General features: G+C 41.5%; 1 protein-coding gene across 1 annotated transcript in view; it reads left to right on the top strand.

Annotated features, from left to right (window-relative positions):
- DNAI1 (dynein axonemal intermediate chain 1) overlaps positions 1-27505 on the top strand; it is a gene marked incomplete at both ends in the record, with an annotated part of 150890 nt that overhangs the window by 43067 nt on the left and 80318 nt on the right. The window contains 1 exon segment of the mRNA XM_080362555.1: positions 26196-26443. Within this exon segment, the coding sequence (XP_080218681.1) occupies positions 26196-26443 (248 nt within the window).

Below are 27505 nucleotides of genomic sequence, written 5' to 3'. Positions count from 1 at the left end.
CTATGGACAGTTGATTAAGGTAAACTTGCAGAAGGTGCAAATCTTGAAGCTGAGTTACCTATCAGGATAACATTTATTCCTTATTCTGACAGAAGAGCAATCAAAGCATTGAAGCAGTAGCTGTGATCATAACTCTCCTAAGGCAAGCCTGTAGATGTTCTGAGTGTATGGAGGGTAGTATTCTTCTTGGAGTTAAGAAAGAAAGTAATGGACAACAGGGCTCGATCCCATCCTGTCTTCATGTGCTGGCTGGAGGATTTTTCTTAAAAGTTGGGTCAAAGCTTATGTTTTAGAAGGATGCTCAGTTTTGTTGCCAAACTCCATCTGATGGTGAGTCTTTCATCTCCCTTGCTGTACTGTTCTAACTTTGAATTGGTCTGCCCTGTGGTAAATGGCATTTCATTTCAAGGTTGAATTTGTCTTACATTTTCAGCCATTGGAACTCATTATTCTCTTGGCAGCAAGCTTAAAAAGCCTTTCCAGGAAGTCCCTTCTCCAAAAGTGGTGTAAGTGCCCATATGCATTGAAGAAGACGTATCTCATTTTTCTCTTCTTTAGGCTGAACTCATCAGGCTGTACTCAAGATATGTTTTCCATCTGCTGTGTTATTTCAGTGGACTTTGCCTAACCTTTCTCCAATCTAGCTGCTTTCTTCTTGAGTGCAAATGCCATAACCAGGCATACTCACCTATTCTCTTTTATGCATACTACCCACTGTCATATCTTCTTCAGGCTCCCTCAGCAGACATTTTATATCATTGTTTAGATCAAACAAGAAGTATTAACCAGTGCTGGACTAAGAACTGATGCCTGGGATTCTGCCCTAGAAACCATCTCTGTTTATTTCTCTTTCTGTTTACAGCTCTACTTTAGGATCTGGCAGAGAGTCAGTTTTTAATCCAGCTAGTGTGTGCTCTGCTAATTCCATGTCATATAAGTTTTTAAATCAAATATTATTACATACTTAACTGAATGCCAAATGAATACACAGATATATTCTTGTTAGCACAGTTATTTCATCAGTCATCCTGACAAGAGGGATGACAGCTTTGACAAGACATTTACCCTCTCCATAGGTCTGGGGATCTAAGTAATAGGGCAGATAATTCAGCAGGACTGTGGTTCTCATGCTGAAAGAACCTCACTGCATACAGATAAGGTCTGTGATCATTAATTCATATTAACTGCTTGTTAGAAACTATAATGCTTTATCTGATCTTGAAATGTAGATAAATCCTTCAAGTTTTCTATGAGATCTCAGTCAAATTATGGAAATTAGAGGCTATAGATCCTAGCTCTCTGAAACTCAGAAATATGTTAGAAAGTCATAGAAAATAGAAATGATGGTAGACAGTCCTCCTGACAAGGACAGAAGTGTGTGTTTGAGAAGGAGAACCCTAAAAGCCTGAAAACTCTGATTTAACAGTATATTATATGTGTTTAAGGAGAGTCAGTGTTAGAATCTGTACAAGATGGGGTTTTGTGGATAATCTTCTCCTCTGCAGTGGTACATTTAAAGGCTGTGATGCAGCATGCGGGAATTAGTCTGGACTGGATTTATGTAACAAGCTGCTATTAAATTGAGTATTTTCTGACAAATGACTGGAGAGTTTTAAGTAAAAGCAGTAAGTGCATTGAATACTGCCTAACAAATAGAAGTCTCTGAACGTACTCACAGAAAGTCTTTTCCAGGTGGCTTTGGAGATGTTTGTATATTTAAATTATGTTCCCAGAACAGGCATAGAATATTTCTGGGAGCAGAACAATACCACAAAATTTTGGTAGAGATTCATGTGTCCCACACACCTCAAAGAGAAGTTCATATTACAGTCTTGATTCAATTTGCTATTTGGCCTACATTTGTATAAAATACTAAGATGCTGTAACAGATCCCAGCTTTGGAAAATGTCTCGGTGCTGGTTCAGAGGCACATGCCCAGCACTGACGTGAAATTGATAAAATTAAATACTTCTTCAATGGTGAAAGATCCAGAGGGTTCATTCTGACTTTTTGGTAACAGTTTTGAGAACTGTGTTGTGCCAACATGGTGCCTAAATGCTTCCTTTTAGCTGTGAGTGTAGTGTTTATTGACATTTTGGTTATTTGTACTGTAAGCTGAAAGACTGTCACCTTTTGCAAATGCTGGTTTTGCCAGTTATTAATGTTAGTTGATACAATAGTTAATGATACCTAACTATCAGTAGTGAATTTATGTTGAGGAAAAGAAGATACAATCACAGAATTAAAACATAATATTTGCTTAGTTGCTGGTGATTTTAATTATTATATTTGTTAAATCAGGCAGACTGAAGGCCCACTAAGTAATATGCAAAGTTGCAAAGGGAGTGGAGCATCTCCCTTATGAGGAAAGGCTGAGGGAGCTGGGTCTCTTTAGCGTGGAGAAGAGGAGACTGAGGGGTGACCTCATTAATGTTTACAGATATATAAAAGGTGAGTGTCACGAAGATAGAGCCAGGCTCTTCTCGGTGACAACCAATGATAGGACAAGGGGAAATGGGTTCAAACTGGAACACAAAAGGTTCCACTTAAATTTGAGAAGAAACTTTTTGATGGTGAGGGTGACAGACACTGGAACAGGCTGCCCATGGAGGTTGTGGAGTCTCTTACTCTGGAGACATTCAAACCCACCTGGACACCTTCCTGTGTAACCTCATCTGGGTGTTCCTGCTCCATGGGGGGATTGGACTGGATGAGCTTTTGAGGTCCCTTCAAATTCCTGACATTCTGTGATTCTGTGCAAGGAATATGACATAGAGAAAAAAAGCATCAACAGAATAAGCATAGAGAAAAAAATTAAAAGATAATATGTAAGTCTTATTTGTGAGTTGTTGAAGAACGCTTACATGGACACTGAAAACCCCACTATCAAAAAGAAAGACTCTGGAAGAAATGGGCCTGCTCTGTATTAACTTTTGAGTGCTGTTTGTGCTATGTGATTTTTAATAGCTATAAGGAGTTTTCCATTTCTCCATTCTATTAATTAAAAGAGGCAGCTGGGGAAAAAACAGGCAGGAAATAAAATGTAGTGGTCAGATGCCTCTGAGGCAAGCATATCAAAAGTCATTACTAACTAGGCCTAATGCTAATTGCTGTTTCCATCCATGAAGAACAAATAAACCAAAAACCACTGTGGATAAAATGTTTTGATGAGATAAATATCTAGGAGCTGGTAAGAAACAGAAAAATGAGACCAAGGAGTGATTTAGATCCCTTTGAGGACAAGGCATGACTCTGTCTTACAGTGTCCAAATGTACGTTCAGAGAAATTCAAGCCATGCAACCATAGAGTGGGGGACCCCATCTTGAGGAGCAATGATTTGAAAGAAAAAAAAAAACTTCTGATGAAACTCCAATACTTTATTGCATCAGAGATCTTTGGGTCTGTAGAGATGGGGGTTTGCAAAGGAACTGAAAGGTTAAAAGAGCCTTTTTTATTTAGTGCTGGAATGACCACCCTGGAAAGGCATACTCACCACTGGTGACATGCCAAGGAGAAGGGTGATAAACTGGGAAGGGTTCAAAAAAGAATGAAAGAATTATCTAAGAACAGGACGACCGACCTGGGAAACAAATTGAAGGAATTTTGTTTGTTCAGCTTGTCAAAGAAAAGCTTATTAGGTAGTTGTTTTGTGGTCTGTTAACTCCCTGTATTGGGAAAGCAGATCATGTAACAAAAGGATCTTTAATCTGCCAGACAAATGATGTAACAAGATCAAAGAAAAGCTGGAAGTGCATGAATTCAGGCCCAATGAAGTGTGGCTTTCTAATAGCAGATGGGTAATTGAGAACAATTAATTTTGGCATGTAGTAAATTCCTAACCTCCAGAAATTTTAAAATGCGGAAATTTTAAAGATGTGATATTTGTCTCTTAAGTTTTGCTCTGTTGCAGCCATGTTTTTTTTTCATTTTAAACAGGATTTAATGTAGAAAAATCTTATGTTTTTTATAGCTTACATTCTTCACGAGTCTATTTAATCACTCTTCTAACCTTTTTAGAGGTTGCTGATGGCACCGTCTCTTGTTGGATGCTTTAAAGTTTGTTTGCAAAACGTCTGTATCTTCCTCCATGGTATCACAGTCTTTGAACAACCTCCCTAGTGGTACTAGCGTTAGAAATTTAAGCCATCATATATCTGGTTTATTGAGATAACTAATTGCACTCAATTAAAGGTAATTACATTGAAAATTACAAGACTTTAAAATCTGTTTTCCAAATACCAAATATCTCTTACCACACATACAGGCTCTGGGAGTGTGAAATTGACAGTACCTATTATATTGTCAACTCTGTTAGTAAATATAATAAGTATAATACATTAAGTGAATCATATGAAAGATTAATTTCAGTTGGTGACTTAATAACTGATTTGTAATTTAAATTCTGTAATTTGCCTAATTTTTCATAGCCTTAACCTTTGAATTCATTTAATTTTAAGTCAACTCATAACTTCATCTTCTGCTTGAGTATTTTGCTAAGCATGAAAAAGTAAAGAGCTCTGTTGATGTGTTTGGGGAAAACAATGAATTAACAGATTTTACCAAACCTGAGGATCAAAGGAACTGCTCAGCCATCCAGTTGTGTCTCTGGTGCATTGCAGGCCATTAACTTCCAGCCACTTACCTCTCTGTCTAGCCCAGTTAGTTTATTTAGTGCATTTTTATCCACAGGAGACTAAACATTTGTGTGCCATAGAGTCTTACCTGTTTGACAAAGCCAGTCTGACACCTTCCCTTTCTTAGCTTTGTCCCTGGAAACAGCTACATTTAAGTTACTGTGGCAATTCTATTTTTAGCATTTGCACAACAGAAGCCAAACAGAGATAGGTTAGGTCTCTTTGTCGTTGATGTGAAGGTGATGGTCTCATAATGAAAATCTGCTAAAAGACTTTTCACCTGTCTGTACTGAGAGACCCCTTGACTCACCGAGATAAAATTATCAGCCTGTATTGAAGACAGGCGAAACAGTTCTACACGCTCTCTCCTAAAAGCAGCATAGAATCATAGAGTATTTTGGGTTGGAAGGAACCTTGAAAGGTCATCTAGTTTGACCCCCCCTGCCATGAGCAGGGACATCTTCACCCAGACCAGGTTGTTCAGAGCCCCGTCGAGCCTGGCTTGGGATGTCTCCAGGGATGGGGCATCAACCACCTCCCTGGGAAACCTGTGTCAGTGTGTCACCACCCTCAGTGTAAAACATTTCTTCCTCATGTCCAGCCTGAATCTCCCCTCCTTTAGTTTAAAACCATCACACCTTGTCCTATTGCAACAGGCCCTGCTAAAAAGTCTGTCCCCATCTTTCTTATAGACCCCTTTTAAGTACTGAAAGGCCACAATAAGGTGTCCTCGGAGCCTTCTCTTCTCCAGCTCTCTCAGCCTGTCCTCCCAGCAGAGCTGTTCCAGCCCTCCGATCATTTTATGCTCTATTTAAGGCTCATTTTCTGGAATACAGATGCTCTTACGTCAATGTTCTATAAGATGAACGCTGTTTAGTTTTGTATTTCCTGTCCCCTCCAAAACCTAAGTTTATGTTACCATCATAGCTTCACTTTTCCTCAGCAAGACTCCTGGAATCAAGTCTACTTCTCACACTCTAGTCTAAGTAGCGAAAGTATTGTCAGGACCTTTGGGGTAGTAACAGGCTCTGGTGGCCCTGATCACCCTCAACAGCCTTATTCCTCAAGAGCAGTGGGACAAGCTCTGGTTGTAGAAGCCCCTCTACAGTGTTATCATGCTTGGGTATCAGGTTCCCATCTCTTAGGGAGCAGCCAGTGATCCCAGCAACCAACCCCAGCACATATTCTGTTCCTCTGATAACCCAATGTTTATGTACATAAATAGCGAAGTAAAATCTGGATAAAACACCAGCCAACATTCCTTAGCTGTAATGTATTTACTTATACCAGAAATGTAATTATTTTTCCATATTAACTTGTACTTTAAAGGACTTGGTTTTATTCTGCTTGCTTTATTTTTCATTGCTAAAATCTTGATATGGGCCTCAAAGCAAATTTCCTAATCTGAATGCTTTGAGTTCTGTCTGAGAGATAACAGGAGCAAGACACAAGATCTGGTCTTGATTTTGCATTAGGGCTTCAAGGATGAGATTCACTAATATGGGCAGATTCACAAAGGATGGGACTTTTGTAAAGTTATTTTACCTGACAATAAATCAGATGTATCTGGCACTTTATTCAGAGGAATTTCAGAGCCTCCATGCACGGGAAGACTAAATGAATTGCAAAGTCTGGTTGGAGACCTGTGGTTAGTGGGGTTCCTCAGGGGTCGGTATTAGGTCCAGTCCTGTTCAGCCTGGATAAAGAGACTGATTGCACCCTCGGCAAGTTTGCTAATGATACCAAACTGGAAGCGCTGTTCTGCCATCCAGTGAGACCTGGACAGGCTGGAGGACTGGACAGAGAAGAACCTGATGAAGTTCAACAAGGGCAAGTGTAGGGCCCTGCACCTGGGGAGGAATAACCCCAGGCACCAATACAGGTCAGGGGTGGACTTGCTGGAAAGTAGCACTGCAGAGAAGGACTTGGGAGTTCTGGTGGACAATAGATTGACCATGAGCCAGCAATGTGCCCTTGTGGCCAAGAAAGCCAATGGTACCTGAGGTGCATTAAGAAAAGTGTGACCAGCAGATTGAGGGAGGTTGTCGTCCCCCTCTACTCTGCCCTGGTGAGGCCACATCTGGAGTTCCGCATCCAGTTCTGGGCTCTCCAGTTTAAGAAGGACAAGAACTACTGGAGGGAGTCCAGTGGTGGGCTACAAAGATGATTGAGGGTCTGGAGCGCCTTTCTTATGAGAGACTGAGAGAACTGGGTCTGTTCAGCCTGGAGAAGAGAAGGCTGAGTGGGGATCTCATCAGTGTTTATAAATATCTGAAGGGTGGGTGTCAAGAGGATGGAACTAGACTGCTTTCAGTGGTGCCCAACGAGAGGTTGAGCGGCAACGGGCACGGACTTAAACATGGGAGGTTCCATCTGAGTATGAGGAGAAACTTCTTCACTTTGAGGGTGCCAGAGCCCTGAAACAGGCTGCCCAGAGAGGCTGTGCAGTCTCCTTCTCTGGAGGCATTCAAACCCGCCTGGACACCTTCCTGTGTGATCTGCTCTGGTGAACCTGCTTTAGCAGGTGGGTTGGACTGGATGATCTCCAGGGGTCCCTTCCAATCCCAACCATTCTGTGAGTCTGTGATTGAATTTGATTTGTTTAGCCCCCATAGTGCTCCATAAGCATATCAGTACTGATCATGCCAAGGAGCCATAAGAGCTATTTAAGGCTAGTGCAGCCACATATACTAGTTTATGGGAGAGTTTGGTATGCTATGGATTTGCTTTGTTTGCCTGCCAGGAAAAACTCTGGATCCAGTGACCTGAGAGCTCTTTCAACTTCCTCTGTTTCTCAGATGCAAACGTGGTTGTGAAATCAGCCACGCAGATAAGGAATGCCATTGACTCCGTAAATTTTATTTATTGGCTAATGTGTAGTTTACTGTGGTTAATCAGCTCAGTACTATTAAAGCTCAAAAGTTTTAAAGTCCTTTGTAAGAAGATAGAGCCATTGTTAATCTTTCAGGATTATAGGAATGCAATCTCTGTAGTGAAGTGTTACTGTTGAAAAACTCGATAATCATACAAATCATTTGTACAGAATTCTGTTGTGATTTTTTTAAAAGTTAACTGCTGCAGGGTTAGAAATTACCAGGTGATCTGCATTTTTCAGTTGCATTCAGGGTTTTTCAAGCTAAGGAGGCACTTTAATGGTGAATCCCTATGTGGAGTCTGTAATTTGGCAAGCAGCTTCCTGGGAGAAAAAGAGGGGGATTTTGTTTGTAAGGGTGTTGCTGTAGAATCATAGAATGTTAGGAATTGGAAGGGACCTCAAAAGATCATCTAGTCCAATCCCCCTGCCAGAGCAGGAACACTTAGATGATGTTATGCAGGAAGGCATCCAGGCGGGTTTTGAAAACATAATTGTTTCTATGTTGTAATGTGGAAGGTGCTGCAGGAATTATTAATGAGCATCTTGCCGTGTGACTGAGATGTACTGGATATACCAGCTTCAAATAAATTTTGATGTCTTTCAGCTGTAATGCTTAAGTGCCTTCAAACACGCTGCTCCGATGGGTTTGTTTGTGTTAGATTACTTTATATTGTGACAAAACTTTTGTGTCTGTGCACTGAAGTGAAATTATCTGTCTCCTCTAACTCAAATGGGGAAAACATAAATGACTATATGTGAAGTCTACAGAATTTGTGATTAGACCTTCTGTATAGATATTACTAGCAGTGATGTGACTGTCAATATCACGCTAGCCAGATGGGCTAATTGTCAACCCCACTTCCACTTCTATTGCCTTATTTCTGAACTTTGTTACTCCCACACCAAAATGCTCAGCACTGTAGGAGAATCTATGCAGAGAATGTAAGTTATACAGCACTGCTGTATGAATCAGCATGAGCAGTATGCATGTCAGCTAAACCGCGGAGTCACATTATAGTGCAGGAAGCTATCAACAAAGACACATAGCATAAAGCATGAGAATTTCCTGTGTGTAACTTCTTTCTCTGACTTGATCTGCCACTTGGTACACTGTATACCATGGTCACCCTTAAAGGCAAGGCCATGTATGTAAATAAATTTTGTTACAAACCACTATAGGCACAATATCTCTCTATTTGTATGTAGTGGCATAACAAGTATATTAACTAATAGTTGTTTATTTTGATGTCCTTAAAGCAAATAAGCAAAATAAGACAGGTTAGTAAAGCAGCCTGTGAAACAGGATGATGGAATATATATGTCTTTGTTTATGATAAAAGGAATATATTTTAAATTGTTTTGGATGCAACATGAGGACTTATGACGTCTTCAGCAGAAAGCTGGTTGACATGTGAAACTGACAAAATAGGAAGAACTAGAAGCAGAAAAGGTAATACTAATAAGCATTGGGAGTTCATGTTTCAAGGAACAGGGAAAATTTCTCTGGTATTTAAGAAATTTTTCCCTGAGGGTATTATCATATTGCCAAATCTGATCATTCAGAGATTGCAAGGCAGGCTCTCAAAATCATGAGCTTATTACAAATGATAAGACTTGACTTCATTTTATTTGCCTCCTGTGCTTTCAGGGTGGAATATGTTTGGTGTTTTAAAATTTTCCATTATTACCATGAGGGCTAGCTATGTTTTGTTCTGAAACAAAGCAGAAGCAGAACTTGTGTTTAAATAATGAAGCTGAGGCTTGGAAAATAAACCTTCCTGCTATTGTAGCACTCCTGATAAACTTGAAGGAAATGCCGGCCCTGTTGTGGCTCCTGTCCATAGGATGACTTGCACAGCTCTCTAAGCAGTGTCCCCTCATGGTGGTAGAGGTGGTAGTTCCCAAGTAAATGGACTTCTGTGATCTATGTGTGATCCCAATGGGTCCATGGCTGTGCAGAGCTAACGGCTTGCAACTTTTGCCATTTCACACGTCTTGTGAGACGAGGTCACAGCTTCTTGGAATACAATAGGAAATAACTGGTGAGTCATGGGTCTGTTCCAGCTTTGCTAGTTTGATGCTTCTTGCTGTTCATTTTCTTCATTTAAAGCACCTGAGTTTATCCGTAATGATTAGATTGCTGTTGTGGCTGAACTATTTATGATTTATTTTTTAACAGTATGTTTCAAATTTGGATTCCCACTGAGAAGAATGAATTCAGTTTTCCAAAGGAAAGTTTGAACTGCATTTTCAGATTTGCAAAAAGATTTTCAAGATTTCCAATCAAACCCCAAGCCCCACTGGGATCTCCCATACTTTAAAAGCATCTGAGCTTAGCTTCTTCCCTCTTGTACCGCAGTGTCTCTGACAGCCTCTAATCCTTCCAGACTTCATAGCATGCTCTGAAAATTGCGGTTTCCTTTTCTTCTTTGAAACAAATTCTTACCATTTCTTGCATATGGTATTACAGCTGACAGTATGTGGTCTCAGACTGAATACTAAGACTGTAATGCTGTTTCTTTAGTTCTGCTACAGTGTATAAATGACTTCAACTGGACTTTCAAGATAGGTGCCACCTAAAGGAAATCTAAATTAGTTTACAAATGACAGTCAGCTGGGGTCATGTTCTACCTTGACCACCAACTGATTCACATTTTAACAAGCTATTGTTTTCCCAATTTGAATTCTCTTATTTCTTGAATTGCCCATTTTTTTCTAAGCCTCACTGGGTGCCATTTACACTATCGATAAAGCACATTTTTTTTTACTTAACACATATATTTACATAACTGAACAATTAGTTAAGAGGAAGGAGGGAATGTGACTTTCAGCTAAAGTAGAAAAAGAAATTGTCAGTTTGGGCCAACAGCTGCAGAGCAGGAATCCTGAAAACCACATGTAATGGCTGAGATAACTGAGCAGTGAAATCTTTCTGTCATTCGGGGTGATTACCGCACCCTACTAGTATTTTCTGCTTTGGCTAGGAGAGGACAAACCGGCAATATCTAAAATGTCTAAAATGCTGCTAGGTTGTATTCTGATTTCATGCCTAGGTTTACCAGTGTGTCTGGACATGGAGTTATATCTAATTTCTGTTCACATAAGATCAGAATCAGCCCATTGTTTTCAGTGGAAAGGTATTTCATAATGTCTGCCTTCTGCATTGCAACATAAGGTTTTTCCTTGTTTATTGGAAGGAACTGTAAGTTAGTACACCACTGTTATGTTAATTTTTGGCTTTTGCAGTGTTGGTTTTATACAAAAGTCAAGGTATGAACTTAAAGAATGACATAAAGTCATGCTGGAATGGGACTCTAGGAACAATTTCTCTATATCAGAACAGACTTAATTCTGCCTAATGGCTTCTGACAGATGTATGACACTTCAAAGACCAGTATATTAAAGCTCAAGAGGATGAGGACACTGTCTCTTCTTAAGCAGCCTGTCATTGTCAGGCTCACTTGCTGGAGAAAAAACCTGTAAGCGTGCACCTGACTCCCTTTGCGAGAGGGTTTGTACATCTCCAAATCTGAAATTCAGAGGTAAAAGAACAGAGGTTGGACTGGAAATCAGATGTGGGATTTCCAACTTCGGCCAGGTGGGTGAGCAAGGACATGTGCCTCCTGGAGGAGAATCTCCTTTCCTGTGGCCGTGCTGCCTTGTGGCAGCAGGGACCTTTTATTCCTTGTGCAGATGTGCATGCAAAGGGTCTTGCAGCTCATCACAGACTGTTTCCTACCTATATCCCTCTCTCTGGACGGAGGGACCTTCAGGGGAACGCAACTCCAGGATAGAGTTCGGTTGCATGAAAACATTCCCAGAAAAACATCGTGGGTTAATGACCAGTTGGGTATTTTGCTCCTGGTTGGGAGATTTTTGAAGGCCACTGAGTGCTAACGGGGCTCATTCCCACCCCGAGCCAATCAAGGAGAGGGCTGAGGGCATGCACAAAGGCTCTGAGGATGCTTCTGCACCTCCCCCCTTGCATGCTGTGCAGAGACAGAGCAGAACAGGACACCCAGTGTATCCCCTGGAAGCTATATCAGCTCCTGTCAATCAGCTGTTTACAGACTGGATCTGTGGGAATGCTGGCTTTGTACAGGCAGAGTCTCCCGTGAAGGCGTTTGGTGTAGTACCATATGTGTTAGTGTTGGCTGGCATCACCTCTGTACTATAAATATCACTGTTGGATAGTGGCACAGCATTAATTCTTACATGTTTTCATGCCAGTTTTACTTGCTTTCTCTAATCAAATATTTACAAACAATCTCGCTGTGGTCTCTGGCATCGTGAGGCAGCTCTCTGAAGGAAACCATTAATTTTCTGCTGTACAGCATCTGCTGATTAGATGCTTTGTGGAGGAAGAACTGATATGAAAGCATAGAAATGAAAACAGCAATACTCCTGCCAAGCACTGTAGCCTGTTGCTACATGTTGCTTTCATTCATCAGCTGGTTTTATTCATTTGTCTGAAGCAACGCTAGTGGGTGAATCTACCAGGTAACTACAGACTGTGAAGCAGTGCTCAGGAGCACAGGGGCTCACCTTCCTTGCTGTCTTCTCTCTATACCCCTGCTCCAAATACCAGAGGTCAGCTTTCTACTATTTGTCTGAAGCCCTTTCTACTCCACCTGTGACATCAAACTGTTACAGAACATAAAGAAACTAACAAACTATTGAGAAGATGTGACACTCCTCCAGGCCAAGCATGGCTTGCAGGAAGGGTTAAAGTAGAAATACTTATGGGTTGGATAACCTGTATTGCAGTTCTCCCAGCAGAACTAGTTTCTAGCTGCCCTTGCCCTCCAGCCCAGCGCTGCATTTATCCATTTGTTCTTTAGACTGACTGCAAAGCCGGTGGATGTGATGTGGGGCTCTTCCACAGTGACCTGGCTGCCTGTTTTAGTTACTTAAAAGGTATCCATTGCTGTGGTGTCTGAGGTCCTTTCTGCCTTGATTGTCCATGTCCTACCAAATGAGATCAGGCAATGCTGCTTCCATTGTTATTGATGAAAAAGTCAAACCAAGGGACTCACAGAAAGCAACATGTACCCAGAGCTGCATTCATCTCAGATCCTATGGGGCAGTCCCGGAAATGTAAAGGTCTATTCCAGCAATTCCTGTAGATAAGCAGTGACTCTAGAGGCATTTTTTACATAGTGGTTATTAAACCCAGAGTGCTGCTTCTCCCAATTAGTGCTATCACACTATCATTCTGTTTTGGAGAGCCCCTAACTTGTCCCAACCAACCCTTGCTCCTGCAAAGAGCACATAGGTTGCTAAGTCAGCTGTCTGTCTTTGCTGGGTAGTATCCAGTCAGAGAGCTGGGTCACTGGGCAGCTTTGAGACCTAGTCCTCCTTAGATTTAATTTAAGAATGGCTAGTTACATAGATTGAGAGTTATATGCATGCAATATCACAATCACTACCATAAGTTGACCATACCATTTTAAATGATTGGGTTTTTTTAGCCATATCAGCAAGCACAGGGTCACTGCAGCTAGAACACAAAGGAGGGAAGGAAGAACAGCAGAGGGAAAGAGGGATCAGCATTTTTAGCCGCAGTCATAATCAGATTGTTTTGTGTCAGTCATGAAACTGGACTTGAAAATATTCTGCTATCTTGATGTATACTCTGAGAAAGAAGACTTCTAGCTAAATTGGGAAGAGCAGTTGCAGACATATATCTTAGGGGGTCTGAGATGGGATGCTGTATACTAGAGAAATGTAGGATGTTGGAAGTGCTACTTCTATGTATGATGCTGGTGAGACCTTTACTGCAATGTTGTACCTGGCTATTAACAGTTCAGTCTTCAAAATGGATATTAAAATTGGAAAAGGTTCAGAGACGAGCCACAGTATGACTTATGTTGGGAAACTCTGCCTTACAGTGAAATACTTAAACAGCTCAACTTAGCTTATTAAGGAGAAGTTTAAGCAGTGATTTGATTACTGCCTGTCAGTTACTTGAAGGGAAAGGAAGTAGATATCTTACAGAACAGAACTCTTTCATCTTACTTTTCATCTAGGACAATCTAGTAACTGGAAGTAGAATTCGGGGATCTTCGAAAGCTGGAAATAAATTGAATTTTTAATGGTAGAAATAATTAAGCACAGGAACAAATACAGGATTTATTCATCACAACGATCTCCTTTGGCTTTAGAATTTGTAAATCTGCATTGGGCTCATTCCATCATTAGTTCTAGCAATAGGTATGTTACTTTGTAAGCTCCTAAAGTTAGATAGCTCATCAGTATTCCTGGGGCAGAATGGTACAAAGAAATTGTATAAGGCCCCATTAAAGACTTTTGCTTCAAATACTTTTCTGTCTTTTGTTCTGGAGATGAGTGAGCATCATTTTTCAAAAGAGTGGATCGGTAAAAACCTGAAGGAAATCTATCTAATTTACCGTTTTCATTAGAGTTGAAACTTGAAGTAAAAACTCTTCTTAGCTTACCTCTGGGTCTTTGCTGCTGCAAAACAAAACCACAGATTCTTCAGTATAACATTTTTCTCTGCTGATCCCTATGTAGGGAACTCAATTATAGTTTTCAATTCTCCACTTCATGCTTGGTAATATTTGCTGTGCTGCCAAACTGTCCAGATATACCCAGGGATATCTGGATGTTAACCTCCACTGACTTGTATTATAGGACACTTCAAGTTAAGATTCCATCAGGAATACATTAAAATTTCTGGCCATTGAAGCATAAATGCAGACCAAGTTTTCAGTTTTTAGAAACTTCTAACACCAGAATAGTTAAAAAAATCTGCATGTTCCGTGGTGGGTTTTTTGTTCGTTTGTTGTTTGGGGGGATTTTTGTGTAGTTTGGTTTGGGTTTTTTAAAAATTATTCTGAGTGCTGCACATTTTGTTGTCAAGGGTATAACTTTTCTGTAATATATATAAAAGAGGATAAAAGTGAGTTTTAGGGTATGAGGGATGAACTGAACTAGAGAAGGCAGGAAAAAATTATCCAGGGATGCTTAAATCTTTGAATCAGCGTGGAATCTAAATGGTGAATCATGTAACTAGCTTTGAGTTGTGTCTTCAGCAACTCCTCTACACTTCAGTTTTCCTGGCTGTAAGATAAGGAGAATGCGAACTTGAGGTTTACTCTGTGTGTAGGACTGGGTGATCTAGGCATGCTTAATTTTTCAACGTTATCACACTGGATTTACATCATTACTAAATCTTAGCAAGTGACTGCTGTTGGGAAGTGTCTCACCTATAAAAGACTAAAAGAAAGGCAGCAGTTGTTGTTCCAAGAGCAATTGCCTGCTCCTTCAACCCTGAGTTATTCTGATCAGATTCCTCCAGATATAAGAGAGCTGACTGGGATTCACTGGCATTCTCCACCTCCTCCCATCAAAGGGTGCCTGATGAAGTGGTTTCCAGCAGTGCACAGGAGACCTCCACAGAGGGACGGTTGTATCAGCTTTTTTATTATTTGGTGAGTTCTTAAAAGAGAATCCAACACAGTATGTTCTCAAGATGCTGATACTGTGGATGCCAGACTGTGGCAAGGATTTTGAAGGTTGGAGATGTTCAGCTCAGGCTTCCTGGGCACCCTTGGTGCTCTGTGTGTGTCCAAGCTGTAAGGCTGTGCTCAGAAGAACAGGATCACCCAGGCAAAACACTGTTTTTCACATTGTAACATGGTATTTTCTCTCTGAAGTCTCTGAGTGTTTTTCTGTGACCGGTTCTCCAGGCAGTTCAACTTTATCTTGCCCAGGGCCAGATGCAGCCCCTTTATGTACAGAGGAGGTGCCCATGTGCAGTATTCCCCACCTTGGTTCACGAAGGGCAGGAGAGTGATGCTCATACAGCACAAAGCTGTGCAGTCCCAGGCTGCTTCTTCTACTGCAGAGATGCTGGAGGGAAACTAGACTGACCAGCAGCAGCCTGGCCGGTAGGAACAGGAGATAATAGGGGGCTAAACTCCCCTCTAATTCCCACAGTGAATCCATGGTGTTGGCCAGACTTGTAGTTTGGTTTGGTTTACGTAGTGGTAGGCTTCCCAGAGATGGGAGTCTATGAAGGTGGATGTCACTAGAGAAAGATGGAAGTTTTTTCATGTGTTTCTAAATACCTGGTGAGAGGGCATAACAAAAACAGAGACTGACTCTTCTCAGTGGTATCAAATCAAAGGAGAAAGACAATGAACATGAACTGAGATAAAGTCCCTTTAAACATAAGATAGAACTTCTTTACTGTGAGGATGGTTGAGCAATGGAACAGTGTCTCCACAGGCTAGAGAGGCTCTGGAGATATCTCCTTGGAGATATTAAAAACCTCACTCAACACAGTCCTGGGCACCGTGCTCTAGCTGACACCACTTTAAGCAGGGGGAATTGGATTAGATGGTCTCCAGAAGTGCCTTCCAACTACAGCTATTCTGTGATTCTTTTCTTTCCTTTTCATCCTTTATCCATCATACCTAAGCGTGAGCCAAATTGCTCCGTGATTTGCATAGATACTTGGTGCTTTATGTGAGCCTTTTGGACCAGTTCCATTCCCTTGTAACAGCCAGTCACTCTTTCGAAATCTCAGTCTGAAGGATCCTCTCTCCTTTTGCAATAACTGCCTTTTTTTTTCTCCTGCCTTTGTTATCCGATAAAAGGATTGAAAGCTATTGCTTTATTACCATAAATACTGCAAACTATCTTTATTTGAGACTAATAAATTTAAAAGTTACTTTTGTTTTCATTCAGTTTTTTTTAGAAAGCTATACAGTTTTTCTCTGAAATCTACTTTTAGTAACTCTTAAAACCCACGTATACAAACCACCAGTCATGTGTTTCACATATCTGCTTGAGATGCGCAGTATTTCATGTACTAAAAACAAAACAAAACAGAAAACAACAAACTAACCCAAACAAAACCAACCAAACAATATTACTGTTGGAAGAACTGAATATCTGGTGTGTATTCCAGCCTTGTACAAAGAGGAATGCTGAAAGATACTGTCCAGATTTAATGGTCGGTAGCTGGCTGCACAGGGGAATGGGAAGAGGACTGATAGGGACCTGGGAGATGCTTAACCACATATTAGCAGGGGCCTAGACAGTATTATAGAAAAAAAATCCCTGTTTTTATGCCCTGTTTTTAGACACTTCCCTAGTGTTTGATGTTAACCACTGCTGAAAAAGGGGTAGATGCAGGTGTCTGAATTATAATGGCTCCTCTTAATATTCATTGTTTCTTGAAGTACATTCCTGTACAAAATTGACTGCAGGTTGGCCTGTGTGTATAACTCTGCTTCATCTTCGCTCCTCAATCAAATCTGCATCTTCTGCCAAATGCCTTCAGAAAAGTTGTCTGAGCTGCAGTATCATTTCTAATTGCCTCCTCCATGGTCTGGGCTGTACATGTCCATCTCTCGTCAGGGAGCTGTCAGCTTTGAAGAGGCCACAACACCATCATAAAGCTCTAACATTTCTGTTGTTTAATTATGGAATACATAAGTGTCTCCTGGAGTGTGTGCCTCCCCTTCAGAGCTCTTCAGGTCAGGAATACTGAGATGCTGGAAGCCTGGCTTGTTTGCAGTAACAGCAGGCTGGTGTGATTATCCAAAGGCAGCACATTTATAGATATCCATTTGTTGCATGATGCTGGGGATTTCTGAATGTGTGCCTCCTGGAAGCCCCCCACTTGGCCACATGATGGCACTCTTAAATATTTAGTTGGTTGCAAATGTTAACAGGCATGCCAGTTTTTTAGAACAGGGAGAGAGGAAATAGAGCCTTGGGTACTAAATAGTGAAACGCTATCAAGATTGCAGGTTAAGCTGACCAAAACAAGGGAGGCAGAAGCAAGAGTTCAGCTCCTTGTGCCAACTGCCAATGTGTAATGGTAGGATTAGCACTTGTACAGCTTCCCAGCTCGAGTTCTCTGTGGAGATAAGAGGTTTTGGAGCTGGGAAGTGCCCTCCGTTCCCTGGTTTCTGAGGTGCTATAGGAGTGAGCTATGTGAAATTGTTGGTCTGTCTAGCTGCAGGTCAACCATAAATGCATTCCTGAAAACAATAGGAGTGCTGCTTTTGATATTATTGATATATGGAACTTTTATAGCCCCTATTAGTCACTCCTTTCCTACTTCATTTGTGATGTATATCCTCAGAAGTCTTGTGAGAAGTATCAACTAAGACCACATTAGCTGGTCTTGGCACAGCAGGGTCTGGATTACAAATCTCCCTGTTGCTAGTCTTGTACCTTTATAGTACAAGGGAAAGATACAGACTTTTTTCTCATTTCCTTGATTATCTTCAGAGTGTAAGTTAGTGTTCATAACATATGGGCCATTGCACAATTACTATTTACACTGTAAAACTAAGCCCTTGTGATTATCTTATTTAAAGAAGAAAATTTAAAAAATTAATTGTAGTGCCTGCTAGACCTATAATGCAAAACCTTGTCTGATCGGAATGAGGAAACTCTGTTTTTACCTACAGTGTTGCAATCTCAGCCCAGGCACATATTCCTTCTCTTTTTTCAGTGCTCACCTTATGTGAACCAGGGGAGAGCTGAGCTGCAAGCCAGATCTTCCTGCTGTTTTCAGGAAGGAGCTACATCTTCTCATCCTGTTCTCCCCTATTTTTATCTGCTTCTGAGCCTTTGCTCTCACATGCAATGATAAACAGTTCATTGTTCCAGGCGTTTCCTAAATCTCTTGTTTTTGTTGGCCCAGTTGACTGTGGTCTCTCTTGTATTACTTTGCCAGACTGAATTTTACAGTGAGATGCGAACATACCTGACAGCTCGTTTTCTTAACGGCTGTTTGTATCTATCCATGTTTCTGAGGTGTGTGTCTTGCCTCTGACATATGCAGAACTCACAGCAGTTACTAGGACTGTGACACAGCCTCCGGACATTCATAAATTATAGCGAGCCTCGTCATCTGTCAATTTTGTCTTTTCTAAAACATCCAAAAGACTTAGAAATTCTGGTGGGTTTTTTGTCCTTTTTTTTTTTTTTTTTTTTTCCTTTCTCTCTTCTATCTCCTATCAAACTGCAAGTTCTGTGCTTCCTAAACAGAGCCCCAGCTAATAACATTAACTGCATCAGGAATACCAGGCATAAGTCCAGCAGCTGGTGAAAGGTGTCAAGCAGGATGTTAAATGTGACATTCAAACATCTGAATCAGCGTAAACCAAAATGATCTACGATTTCCCCCTACTGCACTGACAGGCTTGCTCGGAGCCTGCAGATCTTGCAATGTTAATGGTGCTGTGTTAATGGTGCTAACCCTGCTAACCCTAACCCTAATAACCCTAACCCTGACAACCCTAACCCTAACCCTAACTCTAACCCTAAACCCTAACCCTAATAATCCTAAACCTAACCCTAAACCCTAACCCTAACCCTAACCTTAACCCCAACCCTGCAGATCTTGCCATGTTAATGGTGCTAACCATGTTAATGGTGCTAACCCTGCTAACCCTAACCCTAACCCTAACAACCCTAACCCTAACCCTAATAACCCTAACCCTAACCCTAAAACCCTAACCCTAACCCTAGTAACCCTAACCCTAACCCTAAGCCCTAACCCTAACCTTAACCCCAACCCTGCAGATCTTGCCATGTTAATGGTGCTAACCAGAGAGCATGTATTTCCCTGGGCTCGCTGATTTCAGCCCAGCGCAGGTGGTCTCAATGAGGGGGTTCAGCTTCCACTGACAAATGTCAGAAAATAAATGCCAGCAGAGTTATCATCTGGAACAGTATCTTGGAGAGGGTGCTTTGGGATCTGCAGTGGCCCTGGAGCAAGGCATTGTTTTCATTGGTCCTCTGGATGGAAATATAAACTCACAGCAGATGAAATGTGTGACTGATGAAAAGGCAGGTGGAGTTGTAAATCATGCTGAGAACAGGGCTGTCATACAGAGCGATTAATCTTGTAGTGAGCTGGAATTATTCAAACCAAATGCATTTTAATGCAGCCAAATATAACATTATACCTCTCTAAACAAGGAGGAGTGCTATGTTTTGGAAGGCAGCAACTCTATAAAAAAGGGGGGAAAAAAAAGCTTTTATGGACAAGCAATAGATTTGAGTTCGCAGTGTGATATCTTGGCAAGGAGGGTGAACAAGATCCTGGCTTGCAAACAGGGAGTCCTGAGTGGAAGCACAGATATGATTTAAGCATTAGTGAGACTGATACTGGAATATTATATTTGTTTCTGGAGCCAGCGTTTTTCAAGGCATGCAGAAAAACAGTAGGTAGTTCAGTAAAGAGCAACACATTGATCTGAGAGTTGGAGAAGGTGCCCTAAAGGTGGAGAGAGGACAATATCCAGTTGAAATTTGGACTGCAAGGGGTGTTTTTTTGGCCCTATTACAAGCCCATGTGATGTTGTCCACATATCTGTGGAAAATTTCTTAATATTCTGCTCTTCCCCGTGTCTGCCGAGAAGGGGCTGTTTGCAGCTGTGAAGGCAGCACCTTTGACTGGTGTGGCAAAGCTCTTGTTGTCTCACGGCTTTTAGCTGAGCAGGGCTGGTGAAAATAAACAGGATTTTCTACTTCAGGCTGTGAACTTTATAAAAAATATGCTGAAATGTGACTAGTGGTCACTTCTAAAGTACCTTAATGAAGAGAAAGCAGCAGATATGAAAGAAGTCCTTAATCCGTTCAAGATAGCGTAGTAAGAATTATCAGTGGGAAGTCAAATAAGGAATTATGTGCAGCTTTTCTATCACTCAAAGCAATTATACCTTGAAACAAACTGCAAAATGAAACAGTGGCTTCTCTGTCTCTTCAGATCTTCAGATGAAGTATGCGTGTACTAGCCAAAAACAAGTTATCAGGCTCAAACCAGGGTATACCAGTAACATTTGTGAGCTGTGAAACAGAAGAGGCCAGGCTTTCTGGCCTTGAGCTACAAGGCAATAAATTCTCAAAACACTTTCTTTTCTGGGAAGGGACTGTTTTGAAAGTGCAGGGTTAGTTTTTTCCCTGCCCACAGTGTGTTTCACAGCCAGATCCGTAAGTGATCAGGGCGTGTATCAATATATACTCAAGTACTTCTGGGCATTTTAAGGAGTAGGAACAGAATGGGCATCAGTGATCTCAGTTTAAGTGTTGCAGGGATCCTGGGGTGGGGCTGCCTTCAGGAGAGCCCTGTGAAGTCCCAGGTCTGCTCCCTGTTCTTTCAGATAGCTGTAGTGTCTTTGGCAGTCCCCTCCACTGCCCTTTCTCATTCCCTTGGCTGTAAGAAGGAGTGCTGCAGATACAGGCTTAAAGCACCCTGAAGTGCTTTAAAACTTCCAGTTGTTATTTGTACTCCTCCAGAGCCTTTGCAAACACATTCAGCACATTGCCCAAACCCTGAGCTCCTTGGAAAGAGGTATTCTTTCCTGATTTTTTCTGGGCCATTGGCGTACAGTGAATCTCAAAGTGCCAGCCATTTCCTCTCCTACGGCACATCCATTCTGCCACAGCAGCAAAGTGTGGAGTTGGCAGAGCTATTTAAATAAGCCAGGAGAGAGTCTTGCTGAAGCAGCACAAGCTCAGCCGGCATGTTTCTCGGTGGGTTAGATGAGCCTGTGCTCAGTGCCATGCTGCACAGGTTTTGCTCACTGATAGGGAAAAAAAATGTTGTGAATTCATTAATTTGTGACTGGCTCAGTCATCTGCTGAGAGCACCCCTCAGGAGATGTGGGGGTGTTCATTGACAAGAAACTCAACATGAGCCAGCAATGTGCACTTGCAGCCCAGAAGCCAGTTGTATCTTGGGCTGCATCAAAAGCAGTATGTCCAGCAAGTGGAGAGAGGCAACTGTGCCTCTCTGCTCCACTTTGGTGAGACCCCACCTGGAGTCCTGTGTCCAGCTCTGGAGCCCTCAGCACAGGACAGACATGGACCTGTTGGAGAGGGGCCAGAGGAGCCACAGAAATGATCCGAGGGCTGGAACAGCTCTGCTGTGAGGACAGGCTGAGAGAGTTGGGGTGTTCAGACTGGAGAAGAGAAGCCTTGGAGGACACCTTGAAATACCTACAGAGAACCTACAAGAAAGCTAGAGAGGGACTTTTTACGAATGCTTGTAGTGACAGGAAAAAGAGTAATGGCTTTAAACTAAAGAGCGTAGATTTAGATTAGATATAAGGAAGAAATTTTTCCAGATGAGGTTGGGGAAGCCTTGGCACAGCTGCCCAGAGAGGTGATTGATGCCCCATCCCTGAAGACATCCAAGGCCAGGTTGGATGGGGCTCTGAGCAACCTGGTCTAGTGAAAGGTGTCCCTGCCCATAGCAGAGGGGTTGGAACTAGATGATCTTTAAGGTCCCTTCAAACCCAAACCATTCTATAATTTGATTCTATGATTCTGTGATCTGTCTATGCCATGCAGGCTGTAGCACAGGCAAATTCTAGGCTGTGCTTGAGGTTTTGTAGACCTGTGTAATGATAATAATTTGCTTGGATAAATTTGCTGGCCTGCAGATAACCTTTTTTGTACTCTACACTTTAAATATCTGAAAGGCAAGTGAGCAGCTGAGCCATTTCTTTGGTTACCAAAACTTTTGTCTTTGAAACTGATCTCTTCTCCCCAGAGGAGATCGCCTGAGTGTAAAGTACAGCCATCCCCTTCCCTTGGCTTCTCAGAATTTCAAGCCTAAAGGACAGAGTCCCAGCCAGTAAGCTTGTCAAATCATGGGCATATCTAGGAAAGAAGAGTAGATGTGCTTGTGCAGCTGTGATGCTCAGAAACAAGCAGCTGCTCACAATTGTGCTTCTCCATCTTGCCTCTTTTTTTAGATGGGCTCTCGGAGGAGAAAGGACCAATTTTAAGCAGCCGTGGTTTCTTTTAGCATAGCAATTTCTTGGTTCAAACCGTATCAGTGAGACAGCTGGCAGACTTGATTTATAGAAAGCCATGTATCACAGGATCTAAGATATAAGGCTGCAGTGTTTTGGGTTTTAAATCCTCCTAAGAGAAGGTAATTTGTCAGTTTATCACATAAGAAAGCACTGGCTTCTGGTGTAGTAAAAACATCTAGTTTGACTCGTGACTGTGGAGAGTCCCCACACTGAGATTTACTATGTGAATGCAGGATTTAACCCAAGCATGGTAGTTTTTAACTTGAAGATACTGTTGTGTTAAGCTTTCTGGTTCAGCCACTAAGCATTTTGGAGGAAATGAAAGAAAACCATGCATGTCTCATGGGGTTTTTAGTGAACCAAAAGAGAAGGATGCAAATAAAAAATATCTGTTCAGGAAAAAAAATATTTTGATCTGATATTGAACATTTGCTGATTCTTTTAAATTCAGCTAGGGAAAATTATAAATGAAAAATCTGGTAAAACAGACACTTAGTAAAGCATCAAAACAAAGATTTAGATGCTTTTCAGATTTTGTTTTGCATGAACTATTTGGTGATACCAAAATGACATTCTGAGGTACTTTGCGGTCACTAAATTGGTATTTTTCTGAAAAGGGTTTGGGTTTAATCTGTTCAGCTTTAAACACAGATGCAGGTGAATATTTTAGACTGCGATAATAGTTGGTTTGAAAGCTATTTCTGGTTGCATGTGATGCTTACAGGTTCAGTTCTCCAGGTGAAGACCAGTAATCATGCTATTTGCATCTTTCATTAGCAAAACTTCTTTTCCCACATACACTTATTACATGTTAGGGTCTGAAATTTAACCTCCACCCTGTGAAACACCGAGGATACTCTTTCTCATTACAGCAAGTTCACTCTCCTCTTCTTGCTGTGCTGCTCTGTGTCCTCCTGTAAAGTAGAAGAATAACTCCTGATGGCACTGATTGTCAGAATAACAGTCTGATGTCTCTAGTATCTCCAGCCCTTGTATCTGAGAAGAAGAGCCAGTTTGCACTTCTGTGGGTCTGTGTGGGGCAGATACTCTCTGCTCTTCAGTGCACACTGGTGCACCCACTGGGTGCAGAGCAGCTGTCTCGGGTCTGAAGCTGCTGCTTTCATCTCTAGTTCTCAGCTCTCGGGTCTGCACCCTCTGCTTTGCTATGTGCTCTGTGGTCTTCTGACCTTGTTCCAGTAAGCTCCCTGCATCCTGAGGGACAGACTGCACAGGATTTGGGGCACACTGCAGTGCTCTGCTAATTTTTACTGAAAACCACAATTCTTTCTCTTGAAAAGGCCATGCTTCAAAGCTTAACACAGATAGATATGCTGCTGTGGGTCTGTTCTATCCCTGTCATTCTGGAACATTGAATATCACTAATGAAATATGCCCTTTTTTTCATTTATTAAAAAACATCTTGGTATGTTACGGTTTAGTAGTCTGGGTGAGAATTCATCTTTCGTTGCAATTAATTTATGTGCCTGCTCTCAGAAGGCTATTGTTTTACTGGGATTTATGTGCCATGCTTCAGTGTTAATTGTGGATTATTCTCATCACTTTGCCTTTCATCAGAAATAGGCTGTACTCTAGCAATCGTATTATCCAGTCTTACATGCACTATTCACTCATCTGTGATTTAACCTATGTCTGTGATATTTCATAACATAAAGGAGGCAATGAGTAGGATTCAGCTCTCAGATTAAAATGGGTTTAACAGTCAGTGGAGGGCTGGCCATTACAGTCAGTGGAGCAAAAGAAAATCAGCAGACCTAATATAAGGATATTCTTTAAGGTGAGTTTTCTACACTCAGTGAAGTGGATTGATTGATCTCTACTGATCTCTGCTGATTAAACTCTGAGTGCACAGACAGACAGCCACACGTAGACCTGTGTTTGGATGTGTTAATATGCAAACTGAATCCCGTGTTTTGCCCTGCCAGAGCTTCTTCCCAAGACCTTGCTTTACCCCTGCCAGACTGACCTCCAGGTGGACTTGCTGAAGCTGCTCAGTTATTTTATCCAATAAAGGCCTTCTCCATCATCCCTGATTGAGGAATGTGGCTGTAATATGGCCAAACCAGTGAAGAGAGAAGCACCTCGAAAACCCTGTTCAAATCTTCAATAGCTGAATCACCCTCTGAACAGGTGTCTCCCTTCTGCAAGAGGTGTGGGGAACAGCTTTCTGACAGATAGAAAATGAATGTGCACTGCAGACTTTTTGGAAATACTGGCTGGTCAGCACACTCCAGGAGTAATAAGAGCACGCAACCGGTTGAGTTCAAAGGCTATCTAACAGATTTGACTTCACAGTCCATTCTGCTGTGAGTCATTCCTGGTAGGTCATCTCTGCAGCTTCCCCAACTGTTTCTGCTGCTGAGGAGAGATTCATTCTTGTCATGGCTGGACCTCAATTTAATACCAGTTCAATTACATTACTTGGCTAAGAACAAAGACAATTCTGTGAATTCAAAGGACCGGGCAAATCTCTGATGGAGAAAGCTAGTTCACTTCATTTTCAGCCAGAATTCTAGGAATAAGCTTCCCTGTCTTCCAAAAAAACATATGGTGAAAATATTAATTGTTTAAAGTAATGCCAGTATTGGAATCTCACCTTTCTGTAAAATAAAGAAGCCATTTTCCCTGCCTGGCCCCAGTGTAGAGAGAGACCTGTGAAAATAGAATATTTCCACAATCCAAATAGAAATTAGCAGTAATAGTTTTGTTGAGAGTTTCTTTACCGGTTATTTGAATGTTCTCTATGTGGCCCTGATAAATTTGAGGTAAGCAATGTCTGTACCTGCATAATGATTTGGGATCAGCTTGCTGCCCAGGAGAGTTCTGTGAAGTTAGTGTTATCACTGGGGTACACATTTACCAAGTCCTTATCCTACAGGCTGTTCAAAATGTTAGGAAGGGTAGGAAGCATTTTTAAAAGGAGGTGACGATTCTGGAAACAGGACATATAGTGGATAAAAGAGTAAATTTGTTTCCTATATACTGTGTGCCCAACGGCATTTGACAGTCAGAAAAAGCACTGGGAGAGATGGTTAGGATAGTCTCAGAACATTGTTTTCATAGATTAGGAAAGCTCCTTCTTTGCTTCTGGAGAGCTTATCTGCATCAACAGATTTTCTTATTCTTTAAAAGAATTTGGAAATGGTTTTTTAGATGAGCAGAAACCTGAGAATTGCAAAGACAGTCAGGACATTTAAAAAAAAGTCCTATTGAGAATAGGGAGAGCTAATTTCAGGCAGCACAAAGAAAAGGTGAAAGTAAATAGAAAAAAAAAGAGGAAAACCATGGCAAAAAAATAGCCTCTGTGCCAAATAAGTAGATGTGTTGGACATAAGCAGAAAATAAAGCTGTAGTGACTTTTGCATTGTACAGTTATGTATAATAGCAGTGGATATGATGATTTACAGATATTTCAATGAAAAGCTTTTCTTTGAAGAAACAATGGAGGCTGTAATATCAAATGTTGCCAATACAGAAACTGAAATGCCTCTATTCTTGGTTGTCTGCCTGCATGTCTGCAATGTTAGTGACACCTGAGCCCAGAGAAAGAAGTGTCCACAAGATTCTTCTTTCCTCCAAGGCTCATCGTGTATCTCCTAGAAAAACACTGAAAAACAGTAGTTTATCTGCATAAGCACATTGTCCCTGTATCCTGGGGATGATGTATCAACGGAGGATGTACAGATGTAGTCACATCAACATAACCATTTGGTCCCATGACTGATGTCCTTCCCACAAGACTTTGCATTGCGGTTGTTTTTAGACATAGGTGAGTGCTGCCAGATTGTATGTCTCAATAGAAGAGGATCTTGAAAACTAATTTAACAGCAAATAATCTCCTTATTTAGATAACTTCATGAAGCAAGGCAAAGGCATGCTCCTGCTCTACACCATGAAGAACCCCTCCTTCCCAGAGTATATCTTCAGGACTGAGAGTGGCATCATGTGCCTGGACTTCCACAATGACTACCCCTACCTCGTGGCAGTGGGCTTCTATGACGGCAATGTGGCCATCTACAACCTGAAGAAGGCAACCTCCCAGCCCAGCTACAAGAGTAATGCCAAGTCAGGAAAGCACACGGAGCCAGTGTGGCAGGTAAGGGTGCTTTTCCTCTCCTCTAACTGCACTTTTAATCAGGCTGAGTTTGGGAAAAGCAGGAAAAGTGCTGTATGGGGAAAGGTGCTGGTTTAATACATGTGTTAGCGATTGATTGTTAAGTTGTATTTCAAGCTAATTTTGAAATATGCAGAAAGGTGAAGCAATTACATGAATCCTTGGTCCTCAACAGAAACTAAACATGTCAGCAGAAGTTCGCTATAAACAATTATTTCTCCTTAGTTTTCATTATTATAAATTGCTTCTGTTTGGGGAGGAACTGATCTGCTCTGTATACATCAGCCTGCAATGCTATTTATGTTCCGAATACAAAATCACAGGACAATAAGTGATGATCAGTGTGTAAAACACATATATCAGCCCTAAAAGAGAGCTTTGTTGGGCACAATAAGCCCAGGGGCAGCTGCCTGTGGGATGTCTGCCACTGGGATTCAAGACACACTACCTTGTGTTTGACCTTGAAGTATTCTGGTGAGTTAGGAACTGTGATGTGCAAACAATGTTCTTAAAGTAATATCACTCTGGTATCTGTGACAAAGAATCACTGGATGGATGATATTGTGAAGGACTGGGGTGAATATGTTGCTACATCCAGCTAACTTTATAGTTATGTGTATGTGTGATCTGAGTTAAGATTGGTGCGCTGGAAGGTACATGCACTTCTTATCTCATTTATAGCAGTGAAAGTGTGATGGAACGTATTTCAACATGGTCTGTATGAGCCTATAGAGGTGCAGAGGTGAGTATTTTTTGCTATCCAGGGCTACAGGTATTGCAGCCATTAACTGTTGCTGTCACCTGATGTAGGCTGCCTAATGCATTCATACCTCTAGGCACACTGCCAGTGTTCCTTGTACTTTGGCACAAGCCATGCATGGATTGTCCCCCAGCCATGGCTCCTTCTTGTTGCATCTTCTAATAAAAGTCCAAGAAATCAAGGGATCCTGATGGGACTGCAGATAAATGTGGAATATGCCAAGAGCAAGACTGGTGCTTGCTATAAACAGAGAGGTTATGCAAATGTAACATTTCAGAGAAGAC

The sequence above is a fragment of the Nesoenas mayeri genome (assembly GCF_963082525.1).
Source record: "Nesoenas mayeri genome assembly, chromosome: Z".
Classification (NCBI taxonomy): Eukaryota; Metazoa; Chordata; class Aves; order Columbiformes; family Columbidae; genus Nesoenas; species Nesoenas mayeri.
This window is presented reverse-complemented; position numbering and strand designations above follow the sequence as displayed.